Below are 20,056 nucleotides of genomic sequence, written 5' to 3'. Positions count from 1 at the left end.
AACCCTCAACTCCTAACCCCAAGTGTGCCCAACACCCCTCATGCGGCCCCCCACCCCCAACCATAAGTCCTCATCATCCTCTCCCCCCAAACCATCAAACCCCATCCCAAGTCCTCAACACCACAACGCTGCGTCAACCCCTTTCTACCAACTCTGTCCCCTCTCTTTCCCCCTCTCCTCCCCTCTTCCCCCTCCCCCCCCCCCCCCCACATCCCAACTCTGACCTCTCCTCGCCCTTTCTTCCCATTCCTCAAAGAAAGAGCATTCTTACATCTTTACATATTATTTCTTCACTACCTTGTTACAATTGGTATATTTAACTTTTATTCCATGTCATTACCAACTTCACCAACTCCTTCCCACCTGCTTGTAACCTGCTTTCCCACCTTCCCAATATCTCCTTTCACATACTTGTAATTCACAGTCTGGGTAACGAGATATGCCTCGGGAGAACAATTATCCAAACTACCTTCAGGTCCCCATTCACAATCTTGTGAGATATGTCCCGTGGAAATTCCGTGAATTGCCCTCAAGTGATTGTGAGTAGTCCAATTACCTCGTGTGCGTAACGCGAAGTGGAGGTTGGGGAGGGAGCGAGTGGAGGGAACTGGGAGGAGAGCAATTGGTTCAGTCTTTCAGTCATTTATGGAGGAACTACTTCATTGCAATCAAATTATATATTTTCAAACCAGCTTGTTGGAACTTACAATAACCTGCAGTTTAGCAGTATTTTGACTCTAAAGTTGGCAATATTGTACCACATGTGCACGTGTCTCGTGGAGTAAAGCTAAAGCATTGCTTCAGTCCATCCGTCAAAAACTTTTTGGAACTTATTCCAAACAGGAAACTTGCTGCTCTTAGGGACTACGTAAAGGACACAAACAACAGCACGAATAACTAACGTAATGTGTTACATAAGGTGGTGTAAAAGACGGTGAATTCCCAAATGCAACGGTGGTAAACTTACGATTTGATTGTTTGGATTTTTTTTTTTGCTCCCTTAATTGCTGTAGAGTAGAGACCAACAGAGCTACTTCTACCAGATCAATACATAAATATATATATATATATATATATATATATATATATATATATACACTCGATCGTACTCATCGCCACAATTATGCACGCAACATCTGCTTGTACTATCTCAGACTCTTGAACATGGACACCACCCATCCTAACATTAAGCAACAACTTGAACGAGGTGGTTTATGTGAGGTTGTCATCAAATTCCTTTGCCAGACAACTAGTGGATCAAACACTAGAGAGTACAATCAATGCAGATGCAGTTTCACAACAAACTGGAATCACTGCTTTCCATCAAAACCAAGGAGCAACCAAGTGCTGGTCAGTTACCAGATCAGCTGGAAGCACCATCGTTAGGTAAATGTGAAAAAGCAGCAATAAAGAAGGATACTAATGCAAACCATGAACTACGAAAGTCAAAAGTGAGTGAATTCCAAAGAGACTTGGTAAGAATTCCCGAAATCATTGAGACGACAATAAATCCTTCTGTCTAGCAGATGGCAAAAAAATGCCAGACAAAGTAAAAGAGGACATGCTAAATCTCAATTTTGGGAAAGAAGTGGAAAGATGAGCTCCTCCAGGAATGTTTTAAAAATCCCACAAAGTTTGAAAGACCACTGCATAGAAGTAAAGTGAGAAACTTTGCCAGTGCTGCCGTCAAGATCAAAGTACGAGTTAAAGATGAAAATGTTGTTGAGCTGAAGACAACATGGGACTTGCTGGGCAGATTAGTCCATCTTGCTTGTATCAGAAAGATTGTGCTTGAAAGGTAGTTTCTTTGTCCACTTACCCTGGTTCCCCTCTCTTTGGCCGGTATTTATGGCACGGTGAAGAAGACACCAAAGTACAAACTCTCGAAACACCTTGAAGATTTGATTACACACAGAGAGCTGACAACAGTTGATACAGTTCTTTATGCTACCATGTTTTTCATCCATTCACTGTTCTCTGCCTTGCCTCTCAATTTTGGAAATTAGCAGAGCTGCTCCTGAAGATCTATGCAGTGCACAGGTAAGTGAAGTACACCTTGTCTGTGACAATTACGTGAAAAGCATAAAGAATGTTGAGCAACAGGCAAGAGGTGCAAATGATAGATCATTTCACCTCACTGGCGCAGATCGGTTACAGCCTAAAGATTTCAGACATGCCATGAGATCACCAAATTTTAAAACTGCACTTATCAAGTTCATCGTGGAAGAATGGAAATATAAAAATTATGCACCTGTCATAAAACAAAAGACAGTTGTTGTTGCACATGAAGAGTAGTGTCTTCGGTCGGTATACAGCAACTCTATCAAGAAATGTAGAACACCATTTCTTTTCCCTTTTGTATACTTAGTCTAGGCTCGTATTAGAGCTAACACGTAGAACGTATAATAAAGGGAGCGGGAGACAAGAGGGGGAGAGAGAGAGGGAATCACAACAACAGTAGAGAACAGGGACATCGGGATATCTGTGGAAGAGAGATGGCTGCGGCGGGGTACATGGGATAAAGAAGATGGACACTGCAGGGGCTTTCAGGAGAGAAAACAGAAAATTTGAAAGAGGTGGGTTTGGGGTGTATTAATGGGGGAAGAATATATCAAGGTTTTGGATCGGGGAAGAAAATATCAAGGTTTTGGATCGGGGAAGATAAGAGATGGTGGCAAACAGCTGTTTTGAAGACCTGGAGGGAGGAGTGGGATTGAAGACAATGTGGGAGTTTGTTCCAGAGGTGGGAAAAAATAAGAATGAAAGAATGAAGGTGAGCAAATATTTGGGGGTGGGGGGGGGGGGGGTGGCAGAGCACAGACAGAGCAGGGGGTGCTAGGCCGGAGAGGAGTTGGTGGAAGATATAAAGATGACCAACCTCTACCTGCTTACGGTGAGAGTGAAAGCCCCTAAAAATCAGTTTCATTGCAGGAGATTCCAATGATTCTGAAAGCTTTGGCTTCTACAGCGTGAAGCCGAGCTACGTGAGGCAGGAGCATCAGCTCAGAGGGGAGAACCGTGCTCCATTAAGCTGCAGATGAAAGCCTTGTATGTGGCGAGGAACCCAGTTGGGCCAAGGAAGGACTTTGCATGACAGAGGATGCTAAGTTGGCAACTGGCTTTGGGGGCCAGATTGGAAATATGGTTTTCCCTGGAAAGATTATGGCAGATAGTGAGACCCAAAAACTTCAGTGACAGAACACTCTTGTTGTCGAGAGGATTGTTGCGAACGTAGATGGGAGGGTTTTTAGACAGCCTTTTCAGTGAGACATAGTGAGAGTGTGAGATCTGTCAGGATTGAAAGACATGTTCCACTTGTTTTGACCAGTCTGTGATTTTATCAAGGTCTGTAGAGAGTGAAGTGGCTGCAGCCTGCCGATTGAGGGATGAGAAGTGGGGCGGCAGAGGGTGGAGTCATCAGCAAAAAGATAAAAAGGATTTTCCAGAGTTGGAGAGATCATTGATGAAGATTAGAAAAAGCACAAGGCCGAGAGGCACCTGAGAACATATGCTCATACATACAGGCCGATACTAGCCTGGTGTACCATCTAAACGCACTGTCAAAAGCAACACCAGGATAGAATGTTGTTGTCCATGCAACATACACCGATATCATGGCCATCCTCCTGTATCATGCCAGAAAACTCAAGGCCAATGTGCGGCTGTACCTTAGGCAATCGAGTGATAACACGAGAAGGTATGTCCATATCACTGCACTAGCAAACCACCTTGGTCCAGTTCTTTGCAAGGCATTGCCAAGTTATCATGCTCTGACAGGATGTGACTAGACATCACCCTTCTTTGGGAAGGGAAACCTGAATCCACTAAAGAAAGCTGGAAAGAGTGTTCTCCATCCTGAATGCCCTGGCAATCTTGGAGAGAACACCACCTTTGATGATGGTGACAGCCTTGTAGAATAATATGTGTTCACTCCATGGGCAGGGAACTTTATTATCTGTGAATGAGACCTGGTTGAAAATCTTCCTACATAAATACAAACACCAATCCAGACAGTCCATTGGATAAAATAAAGGGAATTGATGCAGGCATGCTTCCACCCAGCAAAGATGTTCTGGTGTAACTATGTGACATATCGCTGGAAGCATGCACATCTAAGAGATCCACGAGAGAACATTCAACCCATACATCCTGGCGGGGAAGAGGTTGATGGAGTTTTTCTACCACTCGGGTTTACAGGCATTCCGATGCCAACTCTGCTTTCTGAGACGATGGAACCGGAAGATGTCGCAGATGGAGATGAGGATGATGACAATGATCGTATTAGTGATGCTGGTTCAGAGGATGAAGAAGCCAGTGCTGATGATGATGATGATGATGATGATGATGATGACTAATTGAATGTGGTTTTGATAGTGTGTGATTAAACCCATTTATGTTTTCATGTTTTAGTTCAAAATGTATTATTTGATTATAATCAAATCGTATATGTTATTGGCGCTGAGGAAGCGCCTTTAGCGATTGTCTTCCAGCCAGTGTAACGCTAATTCCTGTCACAGGAATTCGGAGATCATATAAGTGGGCGTGGCAGTTCCTGATTGGTTCGTGTTGGGGAACGCCTTCTCGCTGCCGACGTGACGTAAATTCGCGCACGCGCACTGGTGATTGGCGCTGAGGAAGCGCCTTTAGCGATTGACTTCCAGCCAGTGTAACGCTAATTCCTGTCACAGGAATTCGGAGATCATATAAGTGGGCGTGGCAGTTCCTGATTGGTTCGTGTTGGGGAACGCCTTCTCACTGCCGACGTGACGTAAATTCGCGCACGCGCACTGGTGATTGGCGCTGAGGAAGCGCCTTTAGCGATTGACTTCCAGCCAGTGTAACGCTAATTCCTGTCACAGGAATTCGGAGATCATATAAGTGGGCGTGGCAGTTCCTGATTGGTTCGTGTTGGGGAACGCCTTCTCGCTGCCGACGTGACGTAAATTCGCGCACGCGCACTGGTGATTGGCGCTGAGGAAGCGCCTTTAGCGATTGACTTCCAGCCAGTGTAACGCTAATTCCTGTCACAGGAATTCGGAGATCATATAAGTGGGCGTGGCAGTTCCTGATTGGTTCGTGTTGGGGAACGCCTTCTCGCTGCCGACGTGACGTAAATTCGCGCACGCGCACTGGTGAAGCTTACTCGATCTTACTCGATCCCATATTACATGTACTTTCATTGCATACAAATTATACTTCCTCCTAGAAATTCCAAGCCCGAACCTCAGCGCAATCCAAGAGGATTCACTTGTTGTATATAATATTGTATATAATCGTATATAATTGTATATGTTATTCTGTGTACTCTATGCGCAGTATTTTGGTAAAAACTGAACATCGCTAGCCATAAAAAGCCATTTTGTATTTTCTGTCTGTATTTGGCATTATAAATTTGATTCCCATGAATTTTTACATGTTATTCATATCAGTTACAATTGTATTACTATTCCTATGGAAAATAACTGGTTTTGGCCAAAAACTGAACAAATCTGGCCAAAAGTTGACCACATTGATCAGATTATTATTCCGTGGCCAGACATTGGCCACAAAATAGTGTGAAAGATTTAGGAGCTCATTAGATACAAAATGATAACACCAGACAGTCCGTTAACAAAAATTCTGATTTTGGCCATATTTGGCCAAAAAGGCTATTTTGTCTTACGTGGGGTCAATGGAACCAGCACCCTTTACATAGGGTAACCTTGTTAAACCATCCTTACCCAAAATTATGATTAAAGCCATCTAACTCAAATTATCGAAAGGCAAACAGCATATAGTCATCAAGGAAGGTAGGGTGAGTAAAGGATTTTTGGTCCTGACTGAACATAGCATAATATAGAGAGGGAATATAGATTTAGGAATGGGCCTTGGACTGAAAAGTACTTATATAAAGCAGAGTTTTACTGTCTGCCATGCATCGACAGTTTCTATCAGGTTGAGGAAGCTGAAAAGTAACAAAAATCACCTCACCCTGAAGAGTGAGCGCTTGGCTGCAACACTCAATTTGGCCTTCTCATCCAACTTCTCACCTGCAGAGATACTTTCAATTACAGCAAGGCCTCACACAATGGGAACAATGTCACTTCAGAATGCGATCAAGCTAGAAATATACACTTTGACTTTTGACACAGGCTCTGCCACATCGCAACACGGCAAAGTAGGACAATCGGATTGTTGAGCAGCCCGAAGCTCACTCGAGAGTTCGTCAATTATGGACACTTAGCACTTGGCTCAAAATTCAATTCAAAGTGTACAGAAATTGTCAAATGTCATTGGCTAAAGCTCGTCCATAAAAGCCCTGTGTATTTATTTTCGGTCACGGAGGAAGTGACCTCACGTTCACGGAAGTGACGTCGCGACTGCCATCATCCCATTGATTGGACAGCCCGACCCGACTGACTCTGCCCACAATCAAAATCATGCGCCACCATTTTGTGAAGCAGCATAGGCCTCAGGAATCAGTCCATGGCCTGGTGCAATTGCAATTAACCCAGGTAAATAATCATGATGTATTATATATGCACCAGCAGTACGCAGGTTTCCACTTCATGTACGTACACCAAAGGAGGGGGATTTCTTTATTATTCTTTTTGAGATGATCTCAGCAGCGATCTGTGGCATTATTCACCCCCCGCATAAAGGGATAATAAAATGGTTTAACAAATAAAGGTTTTTGAACATAATTTCGGTTTGAGCCCAACTTTTCAAGGCTAAATAGTATGAAAATATAGAAGGGTGTCCCTTCAGGCATGTAATTCAAATAAAGGAATGAGCAATTTGCTCGATTTTTATTGATATTGCAGTTGTCGTTGTAGTCGTTTTGAAAATCGTGTCTGTTGACGTAATGTGTGCGACAAAAGCTTGGTGTTAGCTTAATGGTTAAGGTGAATCTTAAAGTTAAGGCGAATGTGTGTGGTTGAAGTTATTAGGCTCTTGAGTTTGAAACCCAGTCGTGCTGTTAAATAACATCAGGTGGGTTGATTCAGCTGGTCATCCTTTCGAGGTTGACAAAATGTATACTAGGTTAGTGTAAACAGGAAGCACTGCATCAGCGGCACAGCCGTAGGCTGCATACAAAATACAGTGTTCCAAAAACACCCGGACAACTTTGGTTGTTGATATATTTAGAACCACAATTGATGCAATGATACCCTTTGGTTTATATGATACAGAAACTCAAAGTTTTGTGCACACCATCATTTCACTTCAATGTGAGGTCCATTTGTCGTGCACTGGACATCAAGGTGGTACCCGAGTTCTTGCTATGTTTGGCTCAGCATGTTTGCGTCCACCAGTGCGCATGCAGCTGTGATCCGAGAATGAAGATCCTGCAGACAACATTTTTGACAACCCCACAGAATCAAGTGTGGGGGCAGGGGTGGGGAGGGAATAGGGGGGGGGGGGAGTTATGTCTCGTGATCATGGCGGCCAGGTGGCTGGTTTGTCTCGGCCAATTCAGCAACGTGGAACTTTTTCACTCAGGATGGCTTGAGCAACTAAGGCCCAATGAGGGGGAGCACCTTCCTGTTGAAAAATAATATCGGGTTGCAGGTCTTCAATCTGTGGGAAGGTGAATCCTTCCTACATGTTCATGTAAATTGTTGAGGTCACTGTATCCTCCACAAAGGAAAACGGCCCCACCAAGTGGTCATGGAGAAGGCCACTCCACACATTGACCTTTGGACTGTCGCGTATGTGTTTAATGACCACATGGGTGTTTTCAGAGCTCCAGATCCTCACATTGTGCCGGTTGACCTTCCAAGATACATGAAAGCAAGCTTCATCTGTGAACATAACCCTTTTCAGGTAATCTTCATCATCCTCTATGCAACTGAGCATTTCCAAGGCAAACACCTTGCATTTGGGTCTGTCATTTGGTTTGAATTCCAGCAGAATCTGCACCTTATGGGCATAACCCTTCAGTTGTTTATGCAAAATTCTGTGTACAGTGGTGGTTGTTGGTCCCAATTCTCTGGATGCGCATCGGATTGATTTCCTGGGACTTTGTTAAAATGATTCACGCTCTCGTTCAACATCTGCTGCACTTGTGCTTAGCCGACCGGTACTTTTCTGTTTTTAGAAATTTCTAGTCTCCTTAAACCCCTTGTACCACTCTCTGATACTAGTCTGCGATGATGGATTCCTTCATACCTTGTACGGAAATTAGGCTGCACATGCATGTTGGATATCGTCTCGATTAACTATTTGATGTACTGAGCTTTCTTTTTGTGGAGTCGACATTTTATTTTACATTAAACCACCAGACCGAAAAAATAAAGAAAACTTTACGAGTTTCTGTATCGTATAAAACAAAGGGTATCGTTGTATCATTTGTGGTTCTAAATATAAACAACAAAATTTGTCCGGGTCTTTTAAAAAATTTGATTCGATATTATTTTCACAAGCAGCATTAATTGTAGGCATCATTGACATGTTTTCACGTGTATAGTTTTTGGACATCGAGTCCAATACTTTTTCGTTGAATTTTATAACCTCTGTATAAAAGGGCTAGCACCGTGGTTGTTTGGTGTAATGATGAGAGTTTGTCAAAATAAAAATGTCTCTAATAAGTCTTACAATTGGAGCAAAGGCAGAGCTTCAATAGTGAGTGAATAATAATAATAATAATAATAATCACAAACAAGTTTGGGCCTTTACATCCCCTTATCATCCACTTACTACTACACTGCTTTAGCTCATGACTTTCATATTCACCACATAGATCAACCTTCCTATTGTCCAAGGTCTTAAGAAAAACTTTTACACATGTTACATTAAAGACAAATGCAACAATACAACATTTGCATTTTCAGGTAACTCAGTGAGCTTACGCAGCCAAAAGCATTTTCCCCAAATTGAACAATCCAAATTCCACGCTCACATTGCTGATAGTACAATAAGCATGGGACCCAAGAGTACTCGGTAAATACATGTGAAGCTAATCAAGGCAGGTGGAGCTTCCAATGTATCCAAAGTATCATCACCAGGGCATAAAAAAGTGAGACAAGGCAGACAATTCATAAACGCTGGCTTGGTAGCCCAAAAAGGTTGAACTGCCAGTGCTCTGGGCAGACAAAATTTATGAGGTAGAAGAAAGAGAGCTCCAAGCACATCATCCAACATTTCATGCCGAAAATGTTTCCAAATAAAATTTATATATACATTTGTGGTGTTCACCTTATTTCATAGAACAAGAATTGGTGTAGAATTTAAATTAATTGAAATCCTTCCTTTTCTCCAACAGCCTCATCTCAGATCATCAATTTGGATTCAGACCAGGTTTCTCAACCTTGGACATGCAGCTTCCACTCATCAAACAATGGATCTGTTCACTTGTCTTCTACCACCTCCTTTCTGGTCTTGCACCCTCTGCTATTTCCGTGTTTTGTCCCCCTCCCATCCTAAGTTTCTGCAGGGTGCACGTGGTCCACCAACAGACACCTGCTGGTGAAACTCCCAAAATCCAGAATCACTGCACACCTTCACTCATTCGTTCGTATTTTTTCCCTGCCTGTGGAACCAGCTTCCACATTCTCTTCAATCTCATTCTTCCCTCCAGGTCTTCAAGACAGCAATTCACTATCGTCCCAGACCTTCCCCAATCCAAAACCATGATATTTCTACTCTCGTTAAATGATGGAGATTTGAGATGGGAAAACTGGAAATGGCATGCTTAACTAGCGGGAACAATTTCCATGGCTATCCTAATGCTACCTTAACATGGGCAGACTCGGCAGGAACAGAAGATGCACAGTAGAGCTGACAGTATGCGTAGGTATGTGTGTGGCTTTCCGAGCATGCCGACAGGCATGATGCAGACAAGGCTGAAGACCCCCTCTCTCGGTCCAGTCTCATCCTTGGCTGTCTGTTGCTGTAAGGCTCTAGCAGGGCGTCCCTGCCTGTTGTGCACAGCTCTCCTGATCGCTAATCCGGGCTGTCCATGTTGTGCTCACTCTCGGGGAAGGGAGGGATCCCAGCTGTATGGCTTGATAGTCCTGGCTGAGTGGCTCACTCTCTTGGGTTCCCCGGCAGTGAATGACCGATGGCAGGGTGCTCTGTGCCGAGTTACCAGGGGGCGCTATCATCCTGCCTTACATCGGCAACCCTCTGGTCCCAAGTTGCACAGGTCTTGTGCATGCCCCATCAAGTGCAGGTAGCACATGTGGCTATTGCATATTTGTATAACCTGTATTCAAGGCTTGACATAGCACATGTGTGCCCTTCATGTTGAGGTGCGATGAAATGACAACAAGGGTGATTTAAGATGCACATGGATGGGAGATGGGAAAAGGGACAGACATGAGGATAAGGGTGACGGGGAATCTAACAAGGCAACAGATTCTGTTCAATGCCAATTAGGGTCTACAACCAGTTATGCTGACACTCATGAAGATAATTACTGAATAATTAACCCCTCATTAGCTACAATGTCATTTTCCTCACAATACATACCTTCGGAATCATCTCTTGCATCTTCGGTCCTGCAAAAAAGGTAGAATGCTGAATTAAAGATCGGGAAGACTCATTTTCAAGTTACCATCCTAAGAACCATGTGTTTCCTCTTTCTCTACATGGTCGTATCAATTTCAGTCTGAGTTTTCATGGCATGCATTCACCAGATTCCAATGTGGACCCCAAATTGGAACCTTCACGATCTGCCCTACAGGCCCTGCTGTAGCAGCCGAGCAAGACTTGGGCTCAAACGATGTGACAATGCCACAAACACTGCATCGCTGCATTTATATTGAAATATTATCCCATTCATTCCTCTAATATTTTTTATGAATGGCAGCCACAATTTCAGGCTTGAAGGAAAAAATAAATAAATCACAAATCGCAATTACTTGTGACTGCCATGTGCTAACAAGTTCATCATTTATCTAGGATTTGCCTTTACAGTGTAAAACTCCCAAAAGGAACAAATCTGCATTTCATCGACAACATCTCACAAACACAGTCACAAAGGCCACATGTACTACCTGGTTAACTAAAAGTCAGACAACTCTGCAACTAAAGAGAGTATTTATTTGGTGTTCTTGTACAGCAAGAATGAGTAATTGGAGCAATTGGTCATGTATGAAAAAACCCAATTGGGTCGACTTTCCAATTGTGTCGACCTTCCCTTTACTCATGTGGGGAGATTGGAAACAGCACAAATGTGGCACAACTATACACATGAAGACAAATCATTTTTGCAAATGTTACTTTTGAGAAATAATAATAACGACCGCACTGTGGTCACAACGTGCGACACAATATTTATATTTGTCACCTCCTCTGTCCACCGAACTCCCTCATCCTTGCTGTTGAAGGTATTATACAATTCATGTCCGGGGGTCTTCATGGTTTGGTTCAATATCAATTACAAGTCTGACATTGTTCCCATGTGAATGAATATTCGATAGAGCTGTGTCTGTCCCATGTTCCCATGTGAATGAATAAGATTAGGTAGAGCCATGTCTGTCCCGTCTTCCCATGTGAATGAATATTAGATAGAGCTGTGTCTGTCCCATGTTCCCATGTGAATGAATAAGATTAGGTAGAGCCATGTCCGTCCCATACTTCCATGTGAAGGAATAAGATTAGATGGAGCCATGTCTGTCCCGTCTTCCCATGTGAATGAATATTAGATAGAGCTGTGTCTGTGCCATGTTCCCAAGTGAATGGATAAGATTAGTTTGACAAGATTCATTGTGATTCTGAACAGGGGATTTATTTTACATCTGTTAACTCAGTTTTGTCGTGTCTCTCTGCGTCTCTCTGTGCCTCAATAAACCTTTTGTCATAACAACCTGTGCATGGTCATTCGAGGTACAGGACATTGCCAGCGCGAGTAAATTGGCTTTAAATATCCGGTCATGGGCTGATTGTGAAACCCACATTGAACATGCGTATGGGAAACGCTCAAAAATTACGTACGGTAAGGCTATTTTTTAGAGAGAGGTGTGTACAAGCTTGATTAAACCTTACTGATAACTTAACACTCAACTCAAACAAAAGTACAAAACTAATGGAAATCTGACAGAACAAAGCCGAGCAGTGTATAATCAGCGGAGGCCTACTCGCCTATGTTAGGCCCACAACGAACCAAGATTGTGGCCATATCATTTAGTCTCAGTACTATGGTGGGTGGAGACAAGCAACAGATGTGGGTGTGGTCTGACAGCTGTCTGACCAATGGGTACACATTTCAAAAAGAGATTCCTAACAGTAACCCCAAGAAGAACAACACAAAGCTCTTGTAGACCTGTGACGTGTCGCAGGTAAAAACTACATACAGCTTTCTGTTTGGCATTTACATGTTGTGACTTCACATGATTATTCCCATTGTAACAAGGCCGACAATGCAAAACGATTGCCTGTAAACGCTCTTCTTACTTTACTTTATACACCGACTCCACGTCAATGCTCCCCACAATTTCAAATTTCATTTCCATGTGTTGAACAACCTTCATCAGCATTCAGTCCTTCATACTTCCTTTGTGTTTATATTAGACATGCTGCACACAACGTATTAAACTTTCTGCAAACAATTAGCGTTTTGCCAATCAGCTGAACCCTTCAACAACCCCTTTCCAGGTTAATTCCTCCAGAATTGGCATATATTATAGTAGGACTTTTAATACCCACCGCACCTGCAGCAATACACATTTATTAGAGAACTTTGGAGTCTTCACCCCACTCTGGACCCTGAGAATACGATCTTGTTTATCTATTAACCCCCCCCCCCCCGTCTCTTCCCCCAAATCCCCACCCACTGTGCATTACCCTCCTCCCCCTCTCCCTCCTCCTATTCCCACCCAAAAACAAACAGACCCACAATTCTCGAATTATAGGATGAATGCAAACATAGTGTATTCAGAAAGTATTCACACCCCTTGACTTATTCACATCTTGTTGTGTTACAGCCTGAATTTTAAATGGATCAAATTGATATTTTTGGCACCGATCTACACATAATAACCCATGAAGTCAAATTGGAATTTTATTTTTAGAAATTTTTACAAAATAATTCAAAATGAAAAGCTGAAATGTCTTGAGTCAATAAGTATTCAACATTTGTATTCAACCCCCTTTGCTATGACACTCAAGTGCATCCAATTTCCTTTAATCACACTTGAAATGTCTCTACAACTTGTTTGGAGTCAACCTGTGGCCAGTTCTGGAGGAATTAAACTGGGATGCCACTCATCATGCACATGAAGGTAAAGGTGTGGTGCGAGGGCTGCTTGTCTCTTCCATGAGCCTCAACTGACAAAACTACAGACACAAAAAGTGACTGATTGGACATGATTTAGAAAGAAACACACCTTTCTATATAAGGTCCTACAGTTGACAGTGAATATCAGACCAAAAACTCCACCATCAAGTCCAATAAACTGTCTGTATTCGTCCGAGATAGAATTGTGAGGAAGCATAGATCTGGGGAAGGGTATAAAACAATTTCTTGAGTGTTGAAAGTTCCCAAGAGCAAAGTGACCTCCATCATTAGGAAATGGAAAGCATATGTAACTGCACAGCCTCTTCCTCGAGCTGGCCGTCTGACCAAACTGAGCAACCGGTCAAGAAGGATCTTGGTCAGGGAGGTGACAAAGAACACAATGACCACTCTGACAGAACCACAGAGTTATTCGCTGAGATGGGAGAACCTGCCGGAAGGACAACAGTCTCTGCAACCCTTCACAAATCTAGGCTTTATGGGAAAATGGCCAGACGGAAGCCACTCCTGAGTAAAAGGCACTTGACAGCATGCCTGGAGTTTGTAAAAAGGCATGTGAAAGACTGAGAGCATAAGGAAAAATATTTTGTGGTCTGATGAGACGAAAATTGAACACTTTGTTCTGCGACTCACTGGGACTGACACAATCTGTCAATTTCCCGACCCGGATCTCAGTCAACGGAGCATCTTCTCTTCTGGATTTGGTTATGACAAACTTCCCTGAAAATGTCTGCTGCTCTTCTTCTACTCCAATCGGCTCATCTGATCATGTGCTTGTCAAAGTGGACATCTCTCTGACCATTCTCAGAGAGCCTCCTCAGCGTCGACAAGTCTGGCATTTCACTCAGGCCAACTGGCACGGTCTTCAAGCAGCCATCAATCATCTGGACTGGTCTCCCATCTCTACCGCCTCTGACATCAACTCATCCTGGGAATTCTTTCAAAGTAAATTGCTCTCTCTCATGCACAGATTTATCCCATTTCGTCTTCAGTTGTCATACCCTTCCTCCCGTCCATGGTACACGGATTCTTGTGGTGAGGCTGTTGCCCTGAAACAACTTGCTTTCGTCTCCTGGAAAGCAAATCCAACGGAAGGAAATCTCATTTCCTTTCACAAAGCCCGAAACAAGTGTGTGTCCACCCTCAGGAGAGCCAGGAAACAATATCTCACCGTTCTCTAGACCGAACTCTCTTATCTGTCTCCCTCTTCCAAATCCTGGTGGCGTCTGGTCAAATCTGTTTCTGGTGTTTGTTCCCCCTCCATCCCCTCCCTCACCTCAAACGGTTTAACGGCTGACTCCGCACGTGAAAAAGCTGAATGCCTCAACTCTGTGTTTGCCTCTAAATCTTGTGTCCCAAACCCATCCCTCTCTGTACCCACCGTACCCAGTCATACCCAGCTGCTCCTGGACTCGGTGTCCTTTCCTCCTGACAAGGTGGAAAAGTTTCTGTCAACCCTCGACTCTGATTCTGCAACTGGTCCTGACGGCATCAGCCCACGGGTCCTAAAATCATGTTCTTCTGCTCTTTCACTCCCTCTTTCTGTTCTCTTCACCCTCTCTTTTGCTCAAGGTCATCTGCCATCTGCTTGGAAATCAGCCAACATCACCGCTTTGCGCAAAAAAGGTGCAAAAACAGATCCCAGCAACTACAGACCAATCAGCCTTCTCCCAATTATCAGCAAAGTCATGGAATCCATCATTGCTTCAGAAATGAAATCTTTCCTCTTCTCCAATGGCTTGATCTCTGATCATCAATTTGGTTTCAGACCTGGTCACTCTACTCTGGACATGCTGCTTCTGCTTTCTCAACAATGGATGGAGGTCCTCAACGCCAAACAGGAAATTAGAGCTGTCTCCCTTGACATTGCACGTGCCTTCGATACGGTCTGGCACCCTGCTCTGCTCACCAAACTCTCCTCCTTTGGTATCCATGGAAATCTCCACGCATGGCTGGCGGACTTCCTCTCTGGTCGTAGTCAACGTGTGGCCCTGAATGGGTTTCTCTCATCTCCTCTTCCTGTTCAGGCTGGAGTTCCCCAAGGTAGTGTTCTGGGCCCTGTGCTTTTTCTGGTCTTCATCAATGATCTCTCTGACTCTCTTGAAAATCCTCTCTATCTTTTTGCTGACGACTATACTCTCTGTCGCTCCATTCCTCATCCCTCAGATCGGCAGTCTGCAGCCTCCTCACTCTCTGCAGACCTGGACAAAATCACAGACTGGGCAAACAAATGGAACATGTCTTTCAATCCTGATAAATCTCACACTCTTACGATGTCTCTCCGAAAAGACCGACTGGAAAACCCTCCCATCCACTTTCTGAATAATCCTCTCCAAGAAGTTCTGTCACTCAAGCTTTTGGGTCTCACTATTTGCCATGATCTTTCCTGGGAAAACCACATTTCAAATCTGGCCTCCAAAGCCAGTCGCCGACTGGGCATCTTCCGTCGTGCGAAGTCCTTCCTTGGCACACCTGAGCTCCTCACCACATACAAGGCTTTCATCCGCAGCTCTATGGAATACTGCTCTCCCCTCTGGTCTGGTGCTCCTGCCTCACACCTAGCCCGTCTTCAGGCTGTTGAAACCAAAGCATTCAGAATCATTGGAATCTCCCGCGATGAAGCTAACTCCAAGGGCCTTTCACTCACTCACCACAGGCAGGTTGGTGGTCTTTCCGTCTTCTACCGACTCCTCTCTGGCCTTGCCCCCCCAGCCCTCTCTGGGCTCTGTCCCCCAAATATTCCTACAGGTCGCACAAGATCTGCCTGCAACCCTCTTATGGTTAAACTGCCAAAATCAAGACTTTCTGCTCACCTTCACTCCTTCATTCCTCTTTTCTCCTGCCTCTGGAACAAACTCCCTTACTCTCTTCAATCCCACTCCACCCTCCAGGTCTTTAAAACAGCTGTTCACCACCATCTCTTATCCTCCCCCATCCAAAACCTTGATCTTTTCTACCCCCGCTAATTTCGGTCCCCTTGTGTTTTATACCTCTCCCTCCCCCCCCCCCCCCCCTCCACTTCCCACGCCTCCTGCCCCCAAGCCCTCTCCCTTCCACACTTCTCCCTGCTCTCAAATGTTGTGGTTGTGTGCTTCCCCTTCTCTCCCCATCTTGTCTTCCGCTCCCTCTTTTTGTATATTTTGTTTGTCTGGTTGATTTGTTTGTGAAATAAATGTTAGCTCTTTCACGAGCCTCGATTCAGTATACAAAAAAAAAAAAAAAAAAAAAAAAAAAAAAAAAATGCAAAGCGCTACGTCTGGAGGAAACAGAGCACAGCTCATCACCCATCTATCATCCCTACTGAGCACAGTTCAATGAATGGAGGAAAATACAAGCAAATCCCTGAGGAGAACCTGCTTCAGAGTGCAAAAGACCTGAGACTGTGGCGAAGATTTATGTCCGAACAAGACAATGACCTCAAGCATACAGCAAAAGCAACTCAAGAATGGTTTCAGAACAAGAACATGAAAGCCTTTGAGTGGCCCAGCTAAAGGCCAGACTTCAATCCCATTGAGAATCTGTGGAAAGACTTGACGATTACTGTTCACCGACGCTCCTCATCCAACTTGACAAAGCTTGAGCAAATCTGCAAGGAAGAATGGGAGAAACGTTCCCCCAAATCCAGATGTGCAAATCTGATACAGACATAACCAAGAAGACTCACACAACCAAGACTCGAGGCTGTAATCGCTGCCAAACGCACTTCTATGATACTTAGGGGGTTGAATCCTTGTGTAAATTAGATATGTTTTTCATTTTCAATAAATTTTTATAAACTTCTAAAAACTAGTTTTCACTTTGTCATTAAGTGATATTTTGAGTACAGAAGATTGGTGACGAAAATTTGAAATTTTATCCATTTTTACTTCATGCTGTAACACAACAAAGTAACACAAAAATATGTGAAAACGTTTTTGGGAGTGAATACCTTCTGATGCCACTGTGTGTGTGTATATACAGACTTAGCATTTAATATGGATTATTTTTTTTCTCTTGACTTGGGTTTACTTTCTGAACTCAGTATATCAATCTGGTGAGTTTCTTTTACCCTTCGGTGATGTCTTTGTTGAAAGAACCATGTCACTGATTGTCTTTCGCAGCAAGAAGTCAATAACAAGATTATATCACAGGTGGCGTGACAAAATGTAAGGACAGGTACATTTGACGATTGGCTTCAAAATCGGGTATATAAGGGTTGTTGCGTTCTGTATTAGTGGAAAACAACTGCTGCACCTCTACAAAAGTTATTGCCGCTTCCTCTGGAGATGGTCCGTCAACTTGACAATGCTGTTTGTCATGGAGTGGTGGCTTTACGAAATTCTGGCATGAAACAGCGTGCTATTGCTCAGCAGTATGGCAGCACTCAAGGTCAGGTGTCAAAGATCCTGAAACGACATGCTCAGAGGGGTGTCCCTACTCCAATACCGAGGCCAGGACGTCCACGCAGAACCACAAGGAGAGATGATCGCCAGCTGCACTGGTTAGTCTGCAATGGCCGTACCAAGTCAGCTAATCGGCTTAGGGCTGAGTGGCAGCAACTGACAAATGTGCCTGTATCCAGAAGGCTAGTCAACCAACGACTGGTTCAAGCAGGCTATCGTGCCAGGCGTCCCCTGAGAAAGCCATGCCTGACCAGACAACACAGCCAGCGCCGATTGCAGTGGGCCAGAGGGCACCGTCAATGGCAGCCAGGATACTGGAATCACGTGACCTTCAGTGACGAGTCTAGATTTCTGGTCTATCGTCAAGATGGCCGCGTCCGAGTGCGCAGACAAGTGCATGAAGCCCACAACAAAGATTGTATAGTGCCAAGAGTCCAAGCTGGAGGTGGTGGGGTGACCGTTTGGGCTGCTTTTCATGCATGGGCAAAACTGACCTGGTTGTTCTGAATGGAAACCTGAACCAGTTCAAGTACAGGGTTATTCTGGAAGAAACATTGCTTCCATTTGCTCGTGCAGCCTTTCGAGGAAACTTTGTCTTCCAAGATGACAATGCACGGCCTCATCGTGCTCACATGATCCAACACTTTCTTGCTGACCGTGGTGTAGAGCATATGGAGTGGCCTGCCATGTCCCAGGATATGAATCCGATAGAGAACTTGTGGGCAGAATTAACGCGTCAAATCGACAACTTGGACCAGCAGCCTACCTCTGTGCGTGAATTGCAGCAGACTATTGTCACTGCATGACAAGCGATTCCTGTCCAAACCTTGGCAAATCTCGTGAACAGCATGCCTCGACGTGTACGTGCTCTCCTGAATGCTCGTGGGGGATACACGAAGTACTGAACTGTAATTTTACTGTCCGTAATCCCAATCATAATTTAGCTTTTGTTTTTGTTGAATTTTTTTTGGGCTAATGTGCAAAATAAAGAGATACTTCTGGAAAACATACAGAAGTTTAACACAGTTCTGTCCGGGAATTGAGTTCGATATCAGTTTACATCACTTTCAAGGATCTATTTATTTGCTTCGAAATGTCAAATGTGGTTTTTGTTTCTTTTAAAGGTCACATTAACAAAATCTAGAATAATTTCAACATAATTCCAATGAACTTTTGGTTCTAAGTCATCTTGAAAAGTAAGTTCACCCCCACAAAAAAAATATTCCATATTAAATGCCATGTCTGTATATATATATATATATATATATATATATATATATATATATATATATATATATATATATAGATATATATATAGATATATTGTGCAGTAATGCTAACAGGTGTTTTTTTGTTTGTTTTTGTTTTGTTTTTTGCATACATAATCGAGGCTCGTGAAAGAGCTAACATTTATCACACAAACAAATCAAACAGACAAACAAACAAAGTATATAAAAAGGGGAGCGGTAGACAAGATGGGGAGAGAAGGGGAAGCACATAAACACAACATTTGAGAGCAGGGACATCGGGAATGTGTGGGAGGGAGAGGGCTTGGGGGGAGGCGGCGTGGGAATGGGGGGGTGGGGGGGGGGGGAAGAAGTATAAACACAAGGACACCAAGGACTTCCAGAAAAGAAGTTGGTATTTCAAAAAAGTGGATTTGGGGTGAAATTAGCGGGGGTAGAAAAGATCAAGGTTTTGGATGGGGGAAGATAAGAGATGGTGGTGAACAGCTGTTTTAAAGACCTGGAGGGAGTAGTGGGATTGAAGAGAGTGAGGGAGTTTGTTCCAGAGGTGGGAGAAAAGAGGAATGAAGGAGTGAAGGTGAGCAGAGAGTCTTGATTTTGGCAGTTTAACCAAGGATTGTTGTGTTCTATATTAGTGGAAAACAACTGCTGCTCGTCTCCAAAAGTTATTGCCGCTTCCTCTGGAGATGGTCCATCAACTCGACAATGCTGTTTGTCATGGAGTGGTCGCTTTACGAAATTATGGCATGAAACAGCGTGCTATTGCTCGGCAGTATGGCATCACTCAAGGTCAGGTGTCAAATATCCTGAAACGAAATGCTAAGAGGGGTGTCCCTACTCCAATACAGAGGCCAGGACGTCCCCGCAGAACCACAAGGAGGGATGATCGCCAGCTGCACCGGTTAGTCCGCACCAAGTCAGCTAATCGGCTTAGGGCTGAGTGGCAGCAACTGACAAATGTGCCTGTATCCAGAAGGCTAGTCAACCAACGACTGGTTCAAGCAGGCTATCGTGCCAGGCGTCCCCTGAGAAAGCCATGCCTGACCAGACAACACCGCCAGCGCCGATTGCAGTAGGCCAGAGAGCACCGCCAATGGCAGCCAGGACACTGGAATCACGTGACCTTCAGTGACGAGTGCAGATTTCTGGTCTATCGTCAAGATGGCCGCGTCCGAGTGCGCAGACAAGTGCATGAAGCCTACAACAAA

At 44.0% G+C, this 20,056-nt stretch overlaps 1 protein-coding gene across 4 annotated transcripts in view; it reads right to left on the bottom strand.

The window, feature by feature from the left end:
• The window catches only part of LOC137434099 (supervillin), a 203,458-nt gene that overhangs the window by 128,941 nt on the left and 54,461 nt on the right, over window positions 1–20,056 (bottom strand). For all 4 annotated transcript variants that reach the window (XM_078785767.1, XM_078785769.1, XM_078785768.1 and 1 more), the window contains 2 exons: window positions 10,453–10,481; window positions 5,971–6,029 (listed from right to left, as the gene is read on the bottom strand). In XM_078785767.1, coding sequence (XP_078641893.1) covers window positions 5,971–6,029; window positions 10,453–10,481 — 88 coding nt within the window. The remainder of the gene's footprint in view (window positions 1–5,970; window positions 6,030–10,452; window positions 10,482–20,056) is intronic.

The sequence above is a fragment of the Myxine glutinosa genome, chromosome 10 (assembly GCF_964187855.1).
Source record: "Myxine glutinosa chromosome 10, kmMyxGlut1.1, whole genome shotgun sequence".
Lineage (NCBI taxonomy): Eukaryota > Metazoa > Chordata > Myxini > Myxiniformes > Myxinidae > Myxine > Myxine glutinosa.
Note: the sequence above shows the minus strand (reverse complement) of the source record. Positions and strands in the feature narration are given on the sequence as shown.